Raw genomic sequence first — 19,991 nt, forward strand, 5'->3', positions numbered from 1 at the left:
TGCAAAGCAAAAACATTTCCCCTTAAAGATATAGACAAGTCTGCTGATAAAATTAAAATGGAAATGGACAGCAATTCTAGGACATAAAAACAATCCATTGCATGTTCTGGTTATATAAAACCACCTTCTCCACAAATACTGCGGTTGGTGTTAAAGAAATATAAAATACAGAATCTCATAATTGTCTTATGCAAGAAAAAACAAAACAAAGCAAGCCACACTTGCAACGCAGAAGATGAGAACCTGATGAGCACAATGTATATATAACCAGAGCTAATAAATGAATAAGGATCTTACAGGAGATAGAAACATAAACATAAAAACCCTATACTTGGTGTATAACCTCCACCATATTCCCTGTAAGATTCTCTCAACTTTACCAAAATTAATCTACTATAATTCCTAATGTATGAGAATTATATTATGCATATTCTAGGATTATTTCTCTGAAAAGCATTATACGGTTTTACACAGCAATAAGCTGAGAAAGGAGAAAACAACTCCCTCAATGCAATATATTGTAGGTGAAGAAACTAAAAGCCAGGCAGACTGGCTGGCTGGCCCGCGGTCACATGGCTAGCAAGAAGCAAAAAGATTAAAACAAAAACAAATCCCCCAAAACTCACAGTCCAGTGTTCTTTCCACTGCATCAAACTGCCTCTTTCTTGGGAGGGGAAATAGTGAACTCCCTTTTCTCCCCTCCTCCCTCCCTTACTTTCTTCTGGCCTAAGGTTTACAGGGTAACAGCAAAACACAGCAGGGTCATACACAGTCCGTATGCCTGGTACTGTTAACACAGTAAGGTCTGAAGGTAGGCAATGCAGTGAAACACGAAGGGAAACTCTTCTATGGATCCTTTTATTTTTAGAGGAAGTACATTGATAAAAGTCTGTTCCTTTAATACTCATTATTCTGGTTCGTATTTGTTGAACACACTATTTAAAAAAAAACAAAAAAAACCAAAAGCAGCTTTTAAAAGAACTGCAAACAGACTTCTTGGCCTCTAAATGCATCGGCGAATTAATGTCTATTATTGGCGTTCTTATAAAAATATAAATTCTCTTCTGTTGCCACTGAGGCAAAACTACAACAAAAATTGACGAGTGGGAAAGAACAGAGGTTCCAGGAAAATGAAAGCAATTAACAGGCATTTTTGAATAGACACATTATTGCTACTAAGCTTTCTACAATCTACCTCTTAAGGAAAATATTATATTTTCATTTGTCACAGCAAATGCACATTTTAACAATGTAGGCATTCAACAAAGAAACACCTCAAAGTGATCAAGGCTCAGCTTGATTCCAATTCAGTTTCTGCCTTCTACATAAACTATGAATACCCCCTGGGTGCACATATTCACGAAGGAACAGGCAATTTTATCCAAGATCCAAAGAAACGGGAGGCCTCCTTTTACTTTTTTATGAAGTTCTAACCTAAAACCTTGGACAAACAAAATTAACAACATGCAATGCATGGTCCTTTGAAGCCTATCAACACCTGTTGTTCATACAGGACCTCCTGGTCAAAGACCAAACCCATGAAGTGGTGGATGAGGGAAGAGTAACAAGCAAATATATAAATTCACTGCCACTGTTAAGTTGTTTTACTGGACAAAATTGGGTTTTCTTTGACCTCTCTGGTGTTTTCGTAAAGGCATTTCCAATGCCAGGATGCTTGTCCTTCCTTTAACCAAAACCTGTCCAAGATTGAAGGGATCAGATTCCCATTCCTTGAGGAGGCCTTCACAGACTATGCCTACTAGTAATGAGCATCATTTCATTTTTTATTCTCAGCATAGTAAGGTTAGGTACTGGAATAGGGATTTTTAATCTTCTGTAGAATACAGAATAAAGTCTAATTTATTTAGCTTCATGTTCAACATTCTGTAAAAAAACTGGCTCCTGCATATCTCTGCAGCCTGTCTCCCAACACTTCTCTCTGTGAACTCTAAGCTCAGCTGCATTAACCTCAGATTGTTTCCTAATGACATCACCCTTTTCATTGCAGTCAGTGCTCTCTCTTCCTGCAGTGCCCTTCTCTGCCTAGAAAGCTCGCACTTTAACCTGTTTTCCAGCTCAAATGAACCTTACAATGCTTATGATTTTAGGATTTTTTTATGACAGAATAACTTGCATTCTCTTAAAGAACCCTAGTCATATATGCTTGAGAGTAAAATGTCAGTATTTTGCATCTTCACCAACCATGGATATTATCAACATAGAAAATCTCTGTTAACTGATAGGTGCAATATACTATATAGTTATTCTAATTGACATTTATTTGAATACTAGTACAATTCACTCTGTTCACAAAGTTTATCCATTTCTTTTCTCAGCTTACTTCTCTTTGAATTGAAGTAGCTCTCTATATATGGAATACATTAATAGATGACTTCTATATATTTTTGTTCAATTCCCTTTTTATTTTTGGCATTATTTTAAAATGTTCATGTTTCTTGGCACATTATTTAGCCTTGTAAATTCTTAGCTTGTTTGTAAATTTTATTTCACTTTATAATGCATTTTAACAGAACCAGTCCTATCTAGTTATTCAAGATTTTCTAGATTTTCTTGTTATTTATTTTTAATTATTTTCTTCTTTTTTCAAATAAGCATTAATATTTTTTATTTTCAGTTAAATTGTATTAAGCCTATAACTTATTTTTAGAATTAACAGTTTTACCACATCCAGACATTAAATGTAGAATCAAAGCATATCACTCTAACTATCCTGTTCCTCAAAAAAGTCATTCATTTTCTTCATATTGCTTGATTCTCAGTACTCACTAAAGTTATATCAATTTTTTTCTGTGACTTCTTAATATGGAAAAGATAAACATCAAATGAATGCATTTGATAGGCTTAGGAAAATTTCATTAGAGGTTTACATTGTAAAAGCCAACCTCTCTAGTTAAATGAACAAATATCATGTGTAATAAATACAGTTAAAAACTTCTTTTTAAAAGATAATTTGGAAAAACACTGCAGGAATAGGAATATTTATTCATGTAAATGGATTCCAAAAATCTAAAAAAATAAAAGGAATGAAAGAAAGAAAGAGAAAAAGTAATTTCCCACTTCCACTGGGTTTGGGTCTTGACCATGGTTGCGTTTCCCACTATCCTCACTGCCAACTTTGAAACCTATGGTGGAAAACTGTGTCTCAACCAGGGAAGACACACTACTCAAAACCACCACTGAACAGTCCACCATTCCAGCATCAACAAAAGATTTGCTCTGTTATGGTGAAAGTGGAAAGTCAGAGGACAATGTCACAAATGAGAAGATGGGGAAGAAAGGATGACAAATCACTTGACTATTTCTTAAGTACTCTCCCACATTCAAAACACCTTTTCTTATTTGCTCCAACTGGAGACATAGCTTCCTGTTAAGCAATGGAATCTGAAAACAGTTTCCATTGAAACAATGGAGTCACTGAAAACAATGGAGCATGCAAAGTTTTATCTCTCCTTTTTCTTCCCTCATAATTATGTGAATTATGTGCATAATAGCACCCCGATATTTTATTAGTTTCCCAACACAGTGCCAACAACAACAACAAAACCTTCTATGCTCAAGTTCTCCCTCACACTGCCACACCCCATTTCAGCTCTTCCTCACCGACTTCACTAACTATTCTACTCAATACATTCTAGGTACATTTCTTGGGGTTCCCTAGCATGCCATGTCCATTATTCAATTGCCATCTCCAAATTTTCTCAAAATCTCATTTTATAAAAGAGTTTAAGTTTTCCCATTCTAGTTATATATGTTTCTAAAATCCCACCCTCCTCCTTTCTAAAAGTTCACAAATCATACTAAGAACAGTAGCATTTTTGCTAGATACTGCTCCCCAAGTTCCCTTACTCAATTGCCTTGGAATCCACAAAAGATAAGTACGTTCCTTTGGTATTAAGATGTGTAATGTCTTTGGCGCGTTCATTTGGATGACAGCAAAGAACACTTTCTGCTTCGTTATAATCTACCAAGTCACAATTGTGCTTTAAAAATTACCCTTTGTTTAGAAAACAGGCACTATATTAATTTAGCTTCCTTTCAAAAGTACTTAGTAAGTGCATCAAACAAATGAGTACTTAAAAATGATCCTCATGATAACGATAATGACCGAACGCTTGCCTTCCCGGCTTCTTTGAAATCATTTAGTCTATTACCACTAGAATGACTGGGCAGAATGACGTATACCTTCTTGGCCACATACCCCATTACTGTCATACTTTTGACATTGCCTCACAAATTATGGTACCAAGAAAATTCCTCAGTATTCTTAGTTTCCTTCACATCATGTATTAAAATAAAACAAAATAATAGATAATAGAGAATCCAAACTTCTCTTAGGAACAGAACAAATCTTAATGAAAACATAACAATCTGTGCAAACAAACCACTTTGCTATAATAACTCTACTTCCAGGTCCAGAAATTATATAATCTGCTTGTTTTCAAAAATAAAAAGTAACAATTTTTTTGGCCAGAAAACCAAAATGTTGTATTTTCCCTTTTTGGGGACTTGTAAAATAACTGACCTAAAATAAAACTTTATGAGTAGTGAATGCCAATAACTTGCTAAGCAGTCTGTATATTTTCAGTGGGGTTTTAAATGAGCTGTCATCTTCTAAAAAATGATAGCATAGGTTTCATATTCATTAACTGAGAAACCAAGGAGAAAACAATTTATTCTCTTTCATGAGAACATATGGCCATTAAAGTGTGAGATAAGTTTCTAATTTCCCTGACAGAAAAATTTCCTTGATGTTTGAGGCTACTAAATATGGAATTTAACACCAGCTCATATTTATTGAATGATTTATTGCTAGTAAGTTATGTTAAATTACATCAAATAAACTAATTAATTGTATGTAATGATTTTCACATTCACAAAAGGCTAGAATTTTATATAGTGTTTCATTATACAGATAATATATACTTGAAGATCTAATATATTAATCCTCATTCTGACCAGATCTACCTAAATGGATATACAAGTAATTGTCTGTGTATTTGTTAACTCATCTTCCACTGCTAATCACAGGCCAGATGAGTATGAATTCAATCACTCTCAGAGTTCTGGGGGACTTTAGAAACAGGATGGCTTCAGAAATAGGCCCATTTGCCAGGTGCTTCTTTTTATTAACTCTCTCTACTTATTGGTCTCCAATTTACTCAGTAACTCAAAGCAGTCTGTCTATACAATCCCAAACTTCTCCCCTGCATCTTCCCAATAAGATGGTCTTTCTAAGGTTAGCAGTAATTCCCTTCACAAAATTATTGGGTGGTCCTATTCCACTGGACACCATTCCCTCCACAGGACTTTTTTCTCTTCAGCTTCCTTGACACTATGACCAATCTTTAAGTTGGCATCTCGGCCTCTAACCTGGTCTTTTCCTTTCCAATCTGGGTGATAGCATCAGGGTGACTGAAATATAGGGGTGTGCCAAAGTAGGTTTACAGTCGTTCATATGAACGTCACAATGGTACGGTGAACTTAGACACAAGCTTGTAATAAGTGCCTTGTGACATTCTTTCGAGTTAATAAAGCTATTGTAATAATCATAACCTGTGTGTCTTTTTCCATATGAACAACCATAAATCTGCTTTGGGCCACCCCTGTAAAGCACAAATTTAATTGCATTTTTGGTTTAAAACCCTTCCATTTTTCATCCTTCAGTATCTTTAGGAGAAAAGACTAAGCTTCTTAGCAATTCCTACAAGCTCCTCCATGACACGACCTCTGGATACCACTCCAGTCTGGCCTTCCAACACCTCAACATTTTCCTGGCATCTCATGACAGTTCACCCTCTGAGACATTCTCCCTGGAATAGTCTCCCCCCTGAACAAATCTTATCTATCATTAAAACATAGTTGGACCTAGAAAGCCTCCCAAATCTCCCTCACAGAAGCAACGGCATCCTCCATTTTGGTGGGCACAGTATTACATTTGTTTACGTATCTGACCACTGCCCCACTAACTTGTAAGTTTTCATGCAGCAGAGGATATGTCTGCTTCCTTTCTCTCTCTCTCTCTCTCTCTCCCTCCCTCCCTTCCTCCGTTCCTTCTTCTCTTCTTCCTTCCTCCCTCCCTCCCCTGCTTTATTCCTTTCCTTAATAAATATTTACATTTACTATGAACAACCCTTTTAAATCCTTTTAATATGCTCGAGCACAATGGTAAGCAAAAAGAGATAGAGGTTCCTACAGTGACAATGTGTATAGTCTATTTAGGAAATTTGTGACACCAGTGTTCACACTTTGAATGTATAGTTACCAATGGAGATAAGTGCTTTTAAGGAAAGAAGATAGTGATGGCAGCACATATAAGAAATGACACCATGTAGAAAAACTGAGGTGTCAGAGAGGCTTCTCAGATGAAGTAACTGCTGAGCTGTGCTTTAAAGATACTAGGTATATATGAGGGTAGGCGTGGGCAGGGGCGATGGAGAACAATGTGAACACATGGATCAGGATACATACAGGGTGGGAGGAAGCAAGCACAACAAAAGGAATCGAAAGGCCAGTGTCGATGCTGTGCAGACAAGAAGTTGGACAGAGCTAGAGCAGGGAGGCCCCCACCCCAGGCTATCATAAGGACTTTCATGTCTTTATTCTAAGAGAAATGGGAAGCTACTAAAGTGTTTGAAGAAAAAAAGGAGAGAGAGAGACAGTGAGATTTGATTCATGCTTTGAAGTTTCTATGGCTACAGTGCAGAGAATGGATTGGAGACGACAACTATAGTGAATTTAATCAGGAGTAGACCACTGTTGATTAAATCTAACTCCCCACCTGCTTAATTGCTAATCTAAAGAAGTGGACCATGCCTGGGGAGAAAAAAAATCACAATTATTTTGGTTTGTCTCACTTTAAATTTTGAACCACTTCACCCAGTAGACCTCTCGGCACAACTCAGGAGGGCCACCACGCTTCACTCATCAACTTACTATTGCAAATGGTACATTACACCTTCTTTCTTCTCCTCAAAATTCAGTACACCTTCCCCCATCCTCCATCCCAGTGATGACCTTATTATGTGTATGATCCAGAAAACAGAAGAAGAGAAATCCCATTCCTCTCACGCAATGTCTGCCCACCAGTCGGTAGCCATGCTCTGTGTCCATCTCGCTGTCTCCCCCCCACCCCCTTACACAGCGTGGACTGCCCAGCCGCCTCACCTGAAGGCAGGCCCTCCGACTGCACATTGGAATCCAGCCCTTATGGAACCCAGTAGGAGGCACTCGTGGACTGCTCCTGTAATTACACCCTTTATCCCTTCAGCAACATCAATGTTCTCCTTTCTACTTCATTCTATTATTCATATTATCCCCCAAAGCACATAAACCTGTTATTAAATATATATGTGGATATCATAAATATATATACAAATACATAGACATACATTTATGTTATATGTGCTCTGAACCTATATCTGCCTGGTCTCTATACCCTCCTCCCTTCAGCAACTGCCCTACTTCTTTGTGTAATTTTACACAGAAACTCCTTGAATTTGTCCATTGGGGTTTTGGCAAATATTTAACAGCTAGGTCTTCAAAAAATGTTTAATCCCTACTTTATGGTGTTTATCAATTTCTATAGGATAAATGCTCATATTATAAATGATTTACAGCTGTCAAACTTGCCTTCCCTGGACATAGAGTTGGCAAAGAAGCCCTCAATGACCCAGCAAGTTCATAGGAGCTAGCCCCAACATCCCACTGGATGTGTCTATACTAACCATCTCCACTTCTCTTACTATCATTATTTCTCGAACCTACTGCAGTCAGGCTTTGTTCTCAACCTCCATTAAAAACACATCTCCTAAGGTCATTAATTGAGCCTTCATTTTCCTCGACTTCTCAGCAGCATTTGTTTCAACAGATCAGTCCCCCTTTTGTGAAGCACTGTCCTGTGGTGTCCAGGACTCAGGCTTTCCTGGTCCTCCTCTTACTCCAGTGACCACTCCTTCTAAGTCACCTCTGCTGACCTCTATATGTCAAAATGTCCCAGGGCTCAGTCCTCTGTTCCACTCTCTATCTATACACATTTCTTAAATTGGTTGCGCTCGGTGAGACAACACCACTTCTTAGGGCCAGTTTTGAGAACTTGCAGAGAAAACCTGGTTCTCACAAGGATAATCAGAAGTTACTAAAGTTTAGGGAGAAGGAGTCAGAGATATTATATACCCTAAAATGCTGTGGAGAATACTGCATGACAGGACTTGTCTCACTTCTCGCATTCTTCTCAAATGACTTGCTGGACATTAATGTAAACAAAAATAATTATTAAAAACTGGAAAGTTTTTATGTGACTTAAGCATGCACTGAAATTTCCAGGGTTGCAAACACCCTGTGAATTGCAATAATATTGTACTCTGTTGTGTCTAGAACTTAACCGAAAGATGTTCACCACTTTGGAACATCGCATCATAAAGATCACAGTGCTCATAGTATTTCAATTACATTGGGAGCCTGTATTTACAACTCTCGTATCCATGATCATTCTGCACGTGGGTGCAAGTCAGATATTTATGACTTCCAGGGTAGTCATACTTGAAAAGTAAAATATTGAATGTAAATCATTTACTATAAATTATGTTAATAACTCCCTAATAAAAAGGTTAGCATAATATGTTCATTTTTATAACATATTTGTATATATAACATCTGTAAATTATATCTTAAGAATGTAAAGTGGGCATATAAAATGTTATGAAGCAAGGTGTTAGAACTCACATGGTTGAGAATTACTGCCCTAGATGATGATCCTATCCAGCTTCAAGACTTTAAATCCATGAAAATACTAATGATTCCAGGTTTAGATCCCTAACATAGACCTCTCCCTGACCTCTGAACTCACATATGCAAATACCTATTCAACTTCACTTCTAGACAGGCTAAGAAGCATCTCAAATGCAACATGTAGGAGACTGGACTTTGAATGTTAACTCTTGCCCTCTCCCGCAATATGTTACAATGTTCTTTATCTCACCTTTATCTTTGATTCCTAACTTTCCTTATATCCAGCCTCCAACGTGTCGAAAAAAACCCAGTCAGATACGCCCTTAAAATTCTTTCACTTCTCATAACCCAATGATTATTATCCTTTGTATAACCAGAATTTTTTCTTGTTTAGACATCAGCTAGAGGTTCTCTCATTACTTATCTCTTAATTCCTACCCTTGCCCACTCCCATCATATTCTCTACATAGTAGCCAGACCCTAATCAAATGTGGTTAACACCATAATTGAAGCCCTCCAAAGATTTTTCATAACATTTATAATAAAAATGAAGTCTGCAAGTATCCACCATATCTGGTCCATGAGCATTTCTCAGACTTTATTCCCTACAACGTTTCTCCTTACTCAGTTCTGACTGCTTTTATTACTAGTCCCTGAATACAAACATTTGACTGCTTCAGGGAATTTATACTTCCCCCTATTTTCCATATATATTACTCCTCTGGATTTAGTGCTCTCTCCTGCTGACCTCCTATAATAGTCTGGATCCAGCCAAACCAGAAATGAATCTACATATTTGAAATGAAAGAAATTTAATACGGGGAACTAATGACCCAAGTGTGGGCAGAACTGAGAAGCCAAGTCAAAGAAGGTGGTGAAGAAATCCAGAGAGTAGCAACAAGCTACGACCCTCCACAGGGACTAGTAGGACATAGGGTGCAGGTGAGGCTACCAGACCCATTAATAGAACCACCACTGAAGCATCTCCAAAATGATGGTACATCTCTCCCACCCACCCAACCAAAAAAGTTCGACCTATTTTCTACAATGTTCAGATTTCTCACCTTTTCCGCCTTCTTCCTAAATTCAGTCTTAAAAAAAAAAACACAACAACCCACCTCAACCCATTAACCACCAGGAAATACATATTTAAAAAAATGAATAATCATTCAGATGTAGACTTCAATACCACACCTTTTACATTAATCAGATTAAAAGCCCAAGTCCTCCTCTAGCATCCGATACCCAACTTGCCTCTCTGATCTCATGTCCTACTACTATCTCCCTCAATGCCTGTATTCCAGCTCAGCTGGCCTCCCTGCTATCCCTGGAATATCCAAAGTAATAATAAAAACTAAAAAGTAAAATTAAAATTTAAAAATCTTTAAATAAAAAATTTAATTTTAAATAAAAAAGGAAAAGCTAAAAAAGACCACAATCGAGCTTTGCACTTATTATTTCCTTAGCCCAAACACACTTCCTTCTGAAATCCACCTGACTCATCTCCTCACCCACTTACATGGCTGTAAGTCTGTAAAAAAAGTCTGTAACGAGACACCCTATGTAAGAGAGCACTACACCCTTCATCACTCTTACTCCCTCACCTTTCTTTATTGTTCTTCGTAGTACTTATCACTATCTAACACACTATTTATTGATCTGTTCTTTTTGTTTATTGGAGGTCTCTACTGACTAAAATACAGTCTCTAAGAGAGCAGAGACCTGTTTGGTTTTAGTCAATCTCCAGAGTCTGGTGTAGAATCTGGCACATAGTAGGTATATTAAATACTTAATTATCAGGCAAGATAAAAAATAGTTTAAGTGTTATCTTCCACAAATGTCTAACCATTATAATCTGCTCATCATAAGGAAAAAAAAAAAGGAAAACAGTATTTCTAGTCACTTTTTGTAGATGTAGCAATTGATAATTTGTGTTTATTATGGGTTTAGACCAAAGTTGTACTGTGTGAACAAGAATTATTTAAAAGCCAGAGGGGAGTGGGGAGGGGATGGTGGGGAGAGGGGTTTACAGCAGCTCCAATAAAGGACACATGGACAAAATCAAGGGGGAGGGTGGAGGTGGGGGAGGGAGGTGGGTTTGGCTGGGGTGGGGAGAAAAATGCAGACAGCTGTAATTGAATAACAATAAAAATTTTAAAAATAAATAAATTTTAAAGATAAATAAATAAAACCCATGATGTTTGATATATCGAAACACAATTTTATGTTCCTCAAAGAAGTCAGTATGCTCAAACATAATTTGGATCTCCTCTTTTGGCATGTACTTGGAAAAAAAACCTCAGCTCAGTATTTAATAGGAGTACTTTTATATTTTTGCTTTTTTCAGCAATAAAAATCCACTCACAGACATAAACAGTATAAAAGCAGATGCCATAACTTTTCTAATATGCTGTCCTTATAAAATAACAACATTATTATTATATAGTGTGGTCATCATTCGACTTTCAAAGAATTCCCCCAAATGGGGGAAAAAACACTTTAAATACATCACATACTCTCTTTTAATCTTTTCATGAACAATTAGTTAGATAAAGTAATGAGACATGCCTAGCTAACAGATGACATTGAATTAAATGGATACCAAAAGTTATCCCACTTTTTAGCTAATTCTCTATTAAAAATTCTTTTTCCTGTAAATATAAATGTACCATGTGATCAAGGCAAATCCATGATATTATGTGGCCCTGTATTCCCACTTTGAATCACCAAAGTTAACCGTAACTTCTGAATGTAGCAAGATTTTCCAAGAGCCGTTATGGAAATTGATACCCAAGATTCAAGAAAAAGCTGTTATAAGCCCTTTGTAGCATTTTTGTCCATTTATTGATAATACACTAATTATTAAATGGAAAAATGACAGAGATTTTAAATTAATTACACATGGTTATTTGGTATGTGATGCTTTTATAATACAACTCAAACCTCTCTAGAGTAAGCTGATATTTACACCACTAAAATAATCAATGGCGTAACATTATTTCAGACATTATTCAAAATAATGATATCTAATAAAGAAAGTAACAAGATATTCTGAACAGTTAGATCGAAACAACAGGCAATCTGCGCACATATCTTTGAAACTGGAAAGCTTGACTGTTTCTAAAAGAACAACAAAATACTAATTCATCTCAAAGAGAAATCTACTTGGGTAATTCACTCCACCCCTTCTACCACCATCATTTCAATGAAAAACCTGAACTGTTTAAGACAACGGCCCCCCAAACTTTTTGGCACCACGGACTGGTTTCATGGAAAACAATTTTTCCACAGACCGAGGGGGAGGAGGGAGGGCCCAGAGGGGTGGTTTCAGGATGACTCAAGCATATTGCATTCATTGTGCACTTTATTTCTACTATTATTACATTGTAATACATAAGGAAATAATTATACAACTCCCCATAATGCAGAGTCGGTGGAAGCCCTGAGCTTGTTTTCCCGCAACTAGACGGTCCCATCTGGGGGTGACGGGAGACAGTGACAACCGAAGCGTGTTGCTTACGGTCAGATAAGCAACACACTTCATGCTTATCTCAGTGCTCACATTTTTTTCTTTTGAAAAGTTTCGAGGGCTTGTGTTTTAATGCAGGGTGCTTGGGCTCTGTGTGGAAAAGCGGTTTTGAAGGTTTCATGGCTTCGTTGGATTGCCCGTCACCACTTACTACACAAAGCGGGCTGGCAGAATATGAATCACCTGTTGCAGTGAACCTGTAATTTAAGTAGGGCCCTTGGAATTTTCTTTAAATGCAGCTTTCCTTTTGTTGGCAGTGTTACAGTCTTCTGTTGTCTCGTCATTGGGTCTTCCCCCCTTTTCAAAGAAGCTCTCCAGTAGTGTTTGTTTTTCACTGATTTTGGCTAGGATTAGCATGTGGGTTTAGCAAAACTGTCACTGAGACAAGTGCACATTGCAGGAAAGAGGCACAGACAGCAGTGGTGAATAAAATAATGGGCGGGCCATGCGCCAACCCATTAAGCGTCAGATTCTGACTTAAAGCCTGCCACCAGATGCAGCTTAAATGTCACTTGCCACTCACTGATAGGGTTTTGATATGAGTCTGCAAGCAATTGATTTATTATGGCCTCTGTACAGTCACACTTCGCTGCTCAGGATAATCTGTATTTGCGGCTGCTCCCAGGCTGGGTCCATGGCCTTGGGGTTGGGGCCCCCTGGTTTAAGGGGTTTGAAGAGTCTTCTAATCTATAATAAGCTTTCACACATTTAAGAGATGCTGCTAGGGGCCTGGGTAAGATAAAAGCTAGACAACAAATACAAAACTTTGATGCCGTGATATATCGCTGCTTCATGAGCTTCGTGGACATTGCACAGCTGGGTGTAGTTGATTAAGAAAAACTATGCATGTGTTGGCCTTAAACTTGTTCTGCCCAGGCAGAACACACTTCAGGGAAGAAAAAGTCACTGTTAAATATCTCAAAGTCAGTTTTAAAAAGTAAAACTCTGACATTAAAATTTAAGTACTTCTTTGGTATTTCCTACAACCACTGCCCTTAATACTGAGTTTTAAGCAATTCTTTCAGAATAAAAACCAATGACCCTTGATCTCGGGAGCAATGTTCCCATTTTTCCTTCCATAATGGTAATTCCATTGTTTTAAGACAGCTAAACAATTTTTTATATCTTCCTCAATTTTTTTCTCCATTGTCCTATAGTTTTCTTAGTACAGGTGTTTTACGTCCTTGGTTAAATTTATTCCTAGGTACATTTTATTGTTGTTGCAATGTAAATAGGATTGTTTTCTTAGTTTCTCTTTCGGACAGTTCATTATTGGTGTACATAAATGCCATCAATTTCTGAGCACTGACATTGTATCCTGCTACTTCGCTGAATCCACTTACTAGGTGGAACAGTTTTTTGGTGGAGCCTATAGGGTTTCCTATGTATAATATCATGTCATCTGAGAATGACAGTTTTACTTCCTCTTTTCCAGTTTAGATGTCTTTTATTTCTCCTTCTTGTCTGATCGCTATGGCTAGGACCTTCAGTACTATGTTGAATAAGAGTGATGAAAGTGGACACCCATCTTGTTCCTCATCTTAAGGGAAATATTTTTAGTCTTTGTGCATTGAGTGTAGTGTTGGCAGTAGGTTTTTAATATGTGGCCTTTATTATGTTGAGGTATGCTCCCTCTGTTCCCATTTTGCTGAGTGTTTTTATCATAAATGGGTGTTGGATTTTATCAAATGCTTTTTTCTGCATCTATTGATATGATCATGTGGCTTTTATCTTTCATTTTGTTTATGTGGTGTATCACATTTATCGATTTATAGATATTGTACCATCCTTGCATCCCTGGAATAAATCCCACTAGATCTATGATCTTTTTAAAGTATTGCTGGATTCAGTTTGCTAATCATTTGTTGAGGATTTTAGCATCTGTGGTCTGTAAACTTTTCTTTGTTGTTTCTTTACCTGGTTTTGGAATTAGGCTTCATGGAAAGAGTTTTGAAGTCTTCCCTCTTCTTGAATTTTTTGGAATAGTTTGAGAAGGACAGGTGTCAGTTCTTCTTCGAGTGATTGGTAAAATTCTCTTATGACGTCATCTGGCCCAGGGCTTTTGTGTGCTGGGAGTGTTTTTGATTACTGCTTCAATTTCACTAGTTGTTATTGGTCTATTCAGGTTTTCTTATTCTTCCTCAGTTTTGGAAGATTGTATGTCTCTAGAGATTTATCCATTTTGCCCAGGTTGTCCAGTTTCTTGGAATATTTGTTCATACTAATTTCTTACAATCCTTTGTATTTCTGGGGTGTCTATTATTACTTCTCCTCTTTCATTTCTGATTGTATTTGTTTGGGTCCTCTCTCTTTTCTTCTGAACTAAACTATCAGATAGTGGCACACATATTAGGAATTCTCTGCATGAATGCTTGATATTTTTCCCAAATCAACAAATACTTAAAAGTTAACAACTAAGAAGGTCTCTGTTAGTTAAAAAGCATCTGACTGGAACTGAATCTGAATAGAATTATCTTGTTTCTCCCTCAATGGCATAGTACATAAAATTAAAATTATTAAGTAATCCTAATAGAGATTAAAATCAATGATGAGAATTCATTTTAATGAGCTACTGACAATAGAAAATAAGTATGAAGAAACTCAGTAACAATAGTAATAAACCCTCATGAGGTCTCTGCTTACACTGATGAATTAAATTTTATCTTTATTGTGCTTGTTTTCCTTCAGATGCAGAAGTCTATCAATTATCATTCATTACTGAAGTCAGTCCTTACTACATTGAAATATGAACCAGAGAAGAACTTCACTCACTATTTGTCAAAGGGTGCAAAACAACTGTGACTGCATCAAGTACTTGTCCTGGGAATTACTGTTCCCATACTTCGCCAGCGTTTTTCGAACAATGTTCTACCATGAGCTCATTTGAATGCTATTAAACGAACAATCTCTATTTAAGCCTGTTTCTTCATGAGTCCAAATAAGTCATTACAGCTTATAGATCATCTGATTAATTTCATTGTTTGCCCATGTAATTCTATGTTGCATATTTTCTCCATTTTCTTCAAATTTCCAATTCTAAGCCAGCTGCCCTATCGATAAAGAATTTTATAGTATTATTTTTTAACTGAATGATATAAGCTCTTTCAACTGTTCTTCTTCCTAGAATGTTTTTCTTATTATACAATGTTTTGTCCTTTCTTATTTTACAAAAAACTATTTCCTCCTTTTCAATGCTAACTTATTTGTATTGTTGTTCAAGTACAGTTGTCTCCACTTCCCCCTCCAGCCCCCGCCCCCCACTGCCTTACCCATCCCCACCTCCCACCCTCATTCCTACCCCTTTTGGTTTTGGCCAAGTGTCCTTTATTCAGGTTCCTTAACGCTAACTTTTCAACTTGTGCTTACAAACCCATTCCTTCCACTTCCCAGTTTGTATCCCCTCTCTTCCAATGACTCCCCTCTGCCTTCCAGCACCAGGTCTTCCCTTGTTTCTAACTGCTCCAACTAGCAAGTTACTAATGCTATTTTCATTATGACGCTGCAAATTCTTTAAAGGTTCCCCAGCATTCTCTAAGTTAGTTTAATTATCTCGTCTAGGCACTCAAGCTTTTCACCAAGCTGACCCTAAAAGGCTTTTCTATACTACTCCCTAGAACAAAATCTTTGCTTCTGCAAAGCTGATTGACTTACCCTTCTTAAATATGGTTTAATCATTATCTTCCCTGATATTTAACAATGCTGTGAATTAGGCTTAAATACCTACTTCTTCCCCCATTTCTCTGATTTTCAAGGTTCAGCTCAATTTCTCTCTTCTCTGTGAAGCTTGTCTCGTAGCTCTAGACTACATTTTCTTATTCCCTGTAGTTTTAACAAACCAACTCCTAGTCTAGCACTCAGTTACAAGGTATCTTTATTTACATCTGCATTCGTGCTTATGCCTGCATCCTTTCCTCTGAGTAACCAACCCAAACAGTCAAGGGAATATAAGAATGAATAACATTTCCTTTATTTACTCAGTATTCTTAATATAACCAACCTCTCAGATAATAAAAAAGCACTTATTGAATAAATGAGTGAAATATCATCGCCCATAGACCTGCTATAAAAAATGACCACTATCCCAGGGATGGAGTGGAGTGGATAACACCACAGGAGAGGTCATGCAAGAGCTGGAAGACCTGTGTGATATCAATCCCAAGTGTCAATTATTTGAGAGTAAAACCGACCACAATTTTAAACTCATGTTGTCTAGAAACAAGGTAGTTCAGTGTCACCACCATTGCCAGCATATCTGACAAGCAAGTGGAAATCTAGGGTTTGCAAACACAGCGAATAATACATTATTAAAAATTACTAGGTTTTCCAGAATTTTATGTAATATACTTTCTGGGGAGTGGGACTTGCTTTTTTTTCGTTAACCATGGCTATTTTGAGATAATCCTTTTGTTACATATGTCAATAGTTTGTTCATTTGTATTATTTAATTATATGAATATACTACAATTGTTTTTTTAGCCACTCAGCTATTAGTGGATATTTGGATTGTATCTAGTTTTTGGCTATTACAAATAAAGCTGCTGTAAAGATTTGAAAAAAAGTTACTAATATACAACACATTCCAATCCTGAAGCTGGAATAAGAATTCCATCTTATAAGAAGAAAACATAAATGTCAACACTGTGCAAGTAAAGAAAGGAAACAATGCTGTGAGAACATATATACATTTCTATACATGCTGGAAATTCCACTGTTTAAACACATTATTGTATGATCCATTATTTTCAAAGCATGAATCTTAAAACTCTATGTTCTACATACCTGTCCAGTCTCCTACTATTTTAAGGTGGACCCCAAATGTTGCTTTGGTTTCAGTAGGACACTGAAAAAATAATTAAATACTAGGATCAATTCTGAATAATAATTATGTATTACCAAGTATTACTGAATTACAATTTTTATTCTCACAGTAAATCCCCCAAATATAAAATAGAAAGCAGTGGACTAAAACTTTTTATGTCGATCCTCATTAGTAAAAGAAAAAAAGCAACATCGACTAGTCAATAGTACAATACACATTTCTCTGAAAGCTCATAAGTATTTATAAAAAACAATATAACACAGTCTCAAACTGCTAGTATATTACATCTAACTACAAATCTTGCTTAAATATCTTTTGAGTTAAAATATTTAAAAGGCCAAAGACTTTAACTAAAAGGCAGACATGTAGACTAATAATTTCAGTGTCTTTTTCTCTACAGATATTATATACTTCATATCCTAACAAATTCCAAGAAAAAGAAAAATGAAGACAGAAAGTGAACACTCACTTTATACACATCTAAGAAATTTATTATTAGCTTTTGTAATGCTTATCATTTTAAATGTTAAATTTAAAAGTAAACATTGAAACATTGTTGAGTCTTTTTCTAGTCTCATGTAAGTTTCCTAGATGAAGAGAATGGAGTTTGGCTCATGCTGACCTTAATATAAGCACCAGAATACACAACACCTAGTTTAAGGATGAGAAAATAAAGTGGCAGAATTTGTCAAAACAGATCTGAGGGAATGTGGACTTTGCTATCGTGGAGAAAATGTAACGTTTCCTTCAAATCAGCTGTTCAGTTTGGTGTTGAGATCTTAATGTGCTTAAAAGACTAATGAATTTGTAACAGTTCCACAAAAATATAAACAGATATTATGTAATTATCTTACATTTGGGAACTAAATGTGAAAATGATGTCAGTGCACAAGGATTTACTCAACATGGAAAATAAATTTAAAAGCCACAAAGTGTTTGCTTTTAAATTTATTAAACCAGTGAAAATGATCAAAGAACATTATGTTCTTTAATCATTATTGTCAGAACTTTATTTTTAGCTTCCTTTTCCAAAGATCTAGTTTCACATTTTCTATTCCAGCTAGACATTTCCATCACAAATTCACTCTAAATGTAATATATCTAAAATCGCTGTTATCTTCCTTCCTAAATTATATTCTCCTTCTCATTCTCCTATGTCTGCACATGGAACCTGTATATCCTTATCGGAACAGAGACTCAAATCTCAGAATAAGATCAGGTATTTCTCTTTCTGCCAGCATTCAATCAACTTCCAAGTCTTTTTAAATAATCTTATCAAAGAAAGTGTCTGATCACAGTAATCTCCTATTAATCAACCTTTTGTGCCCCCCTATGGAAAAACACCCACATACTTTCATTCCTATAATCTATGGCAAACCACATCTGTTCCAAACTCTTTCCAACTTTGTATTCCATGTTTCCCTTTGACTCACTCTAATAATCCACCTAAACCAACATGGGTCAACTATCCCTTCACTTCCTGTCCCTTCACTTCCCTATTTACTACTCTACCTTTAAAAAGAGCATCGTCTTGAGAAGCTAGCCCATCTTTCCCTCCAAACAATGAGAAATCTTAGGTCTCAGAGATAAATGAAAGAAGCTGGGTTTGGGTCATGATTTAAAAAGAAGAAATGCTCATGTCTGTATATGGAATAATCTGACCCCCAGATTCATCTCACTCCAAGCATCCTCCACAAACCCAAAGATAAGCAGAGGTGAAGCAAAAAGGCTCTAGATGTAGAAATAACCAGTACAGTGAAAAATTAGAGCTGAGATGTCATTCATTAGCTCAGTAAATATATTTAAAGCACACTAAGTGCCATCTCACATTTGCCACCCAAAACTGAGCTCTAAATATTCTCATCAGAGCCTGGTCTGCCCATACAAGCCTTCCCAATCTCAGCTAATGTGGCTCCAGGTGCTCAGACCAAAAACTTTGACAATAAGCTGTATCCTTCTATTTATTTCATATTCCATACCTAGTCTATCAAGGAATCCTGGTTAACTCTAACTTTAAAATATGTCAAGAATCTGACACTTCTTACCAGCTCCACTCAGGGACAAGCCATCACCATACCTCAACTGGATGAGCTTCCTAACTGGTCTCCCTGCTTCTCTTCATCTAATATTAACAAAGCAGTCAGAGTGATCCGATGAGAAAAGCAAGCTGGACGTGTCATTACTCAACCCAGAACCCTCCCATGGCTCCATCCTCACTCAAAGTAAAAGCCAAAGCACCATAATCTGACTCCTCAGATTTTCCCTGACATTATCTCCTATCATCTTTCCTTTTTCTTAGTGTATTCCAGCTACACTGACCTCTGACGTCTCCTCTTCCTTACCCACATACACTCACAGATGCAAGTCAAAATATATCAAACATAAATAAGGGTGGAAACTGCTAGGTTTTTAAACAGAGAAATGATGTGATCTGATTTGCATCTTAAAATAATCATCCTGACGGCTTCTTGAGATTAACTGATAGGTGAGTAAAGGCAGACAGAGGGAGACCAATTAGGAGACTACCCAGATGGTAGTGGGTCAGACCAGGCTAGGTGCTGTGAAAATTTTGGACATATTTTGAAAGGACAGCCAAGAATTTTTGTGGACAGATTGTCAACTGTATTTTTTTTAGTGATACAAGTCAAGTTTGAGGTCCAGGTTTTCAGCCTGAGTAACTTGGATAATGGAGTTGGCACTACCTTAAGAGGGGGAAGGCTATGGGTGGAATAGGCTTGGAAGGCTGAAGATTAAGAGCTCAATTTTAGTCATGTTAACTCACAATTTATTTTAGACATCCAAGTAGAAGTTTCTGACAGATAATAGAATATACAACCTTGAATTTCAGAGTTGGGGGCTGAGCTGGAAATATAAATTTGGGAGATAATAGCACAC

The 19,991-nt window shown here is 36.7% G+C and overlaps 1 protein-coding gene across 7 annotated transcripts in view; it reads right to left on the reverse strand.

Moving 5' to 3' along the window:
* NOX4 (NADPH oxidase 4) overlaps positions 1-19,991 on the reverse strand; it is a 168,117-nt gene that overhangs the window by 51,917 nt on the left and 96,209 nt on the right. For all 7 annotated transcript variants that reach the window (XM_053925250.1, XM_053925246.1, XM_053925249.2 and 4 more), the window contains one exon: positions 17,057-17,117. In XM_053925250.1, the coding sequence (XP_053781225.1) occupies positions 17,057-17,117 (61 nt within the window). The remainder of the gene's footprint in view (positions 1-17,056; positions 17,118-19,991) is intronic.

Source organism: Desmodus rotundus, chromosome 5 (assembly GCF_022682495.2).
Source record: "Desmodus rotundus isolate HL8 chromosome 5, HLdesRot8A.1, whole genome shotgun sequence".
NCBI lineage: Eukaryota > Metazoa > Chordata > Mammalia > Chiroptera > Phyllostomidae > Desmodus > Desmodus rotundus.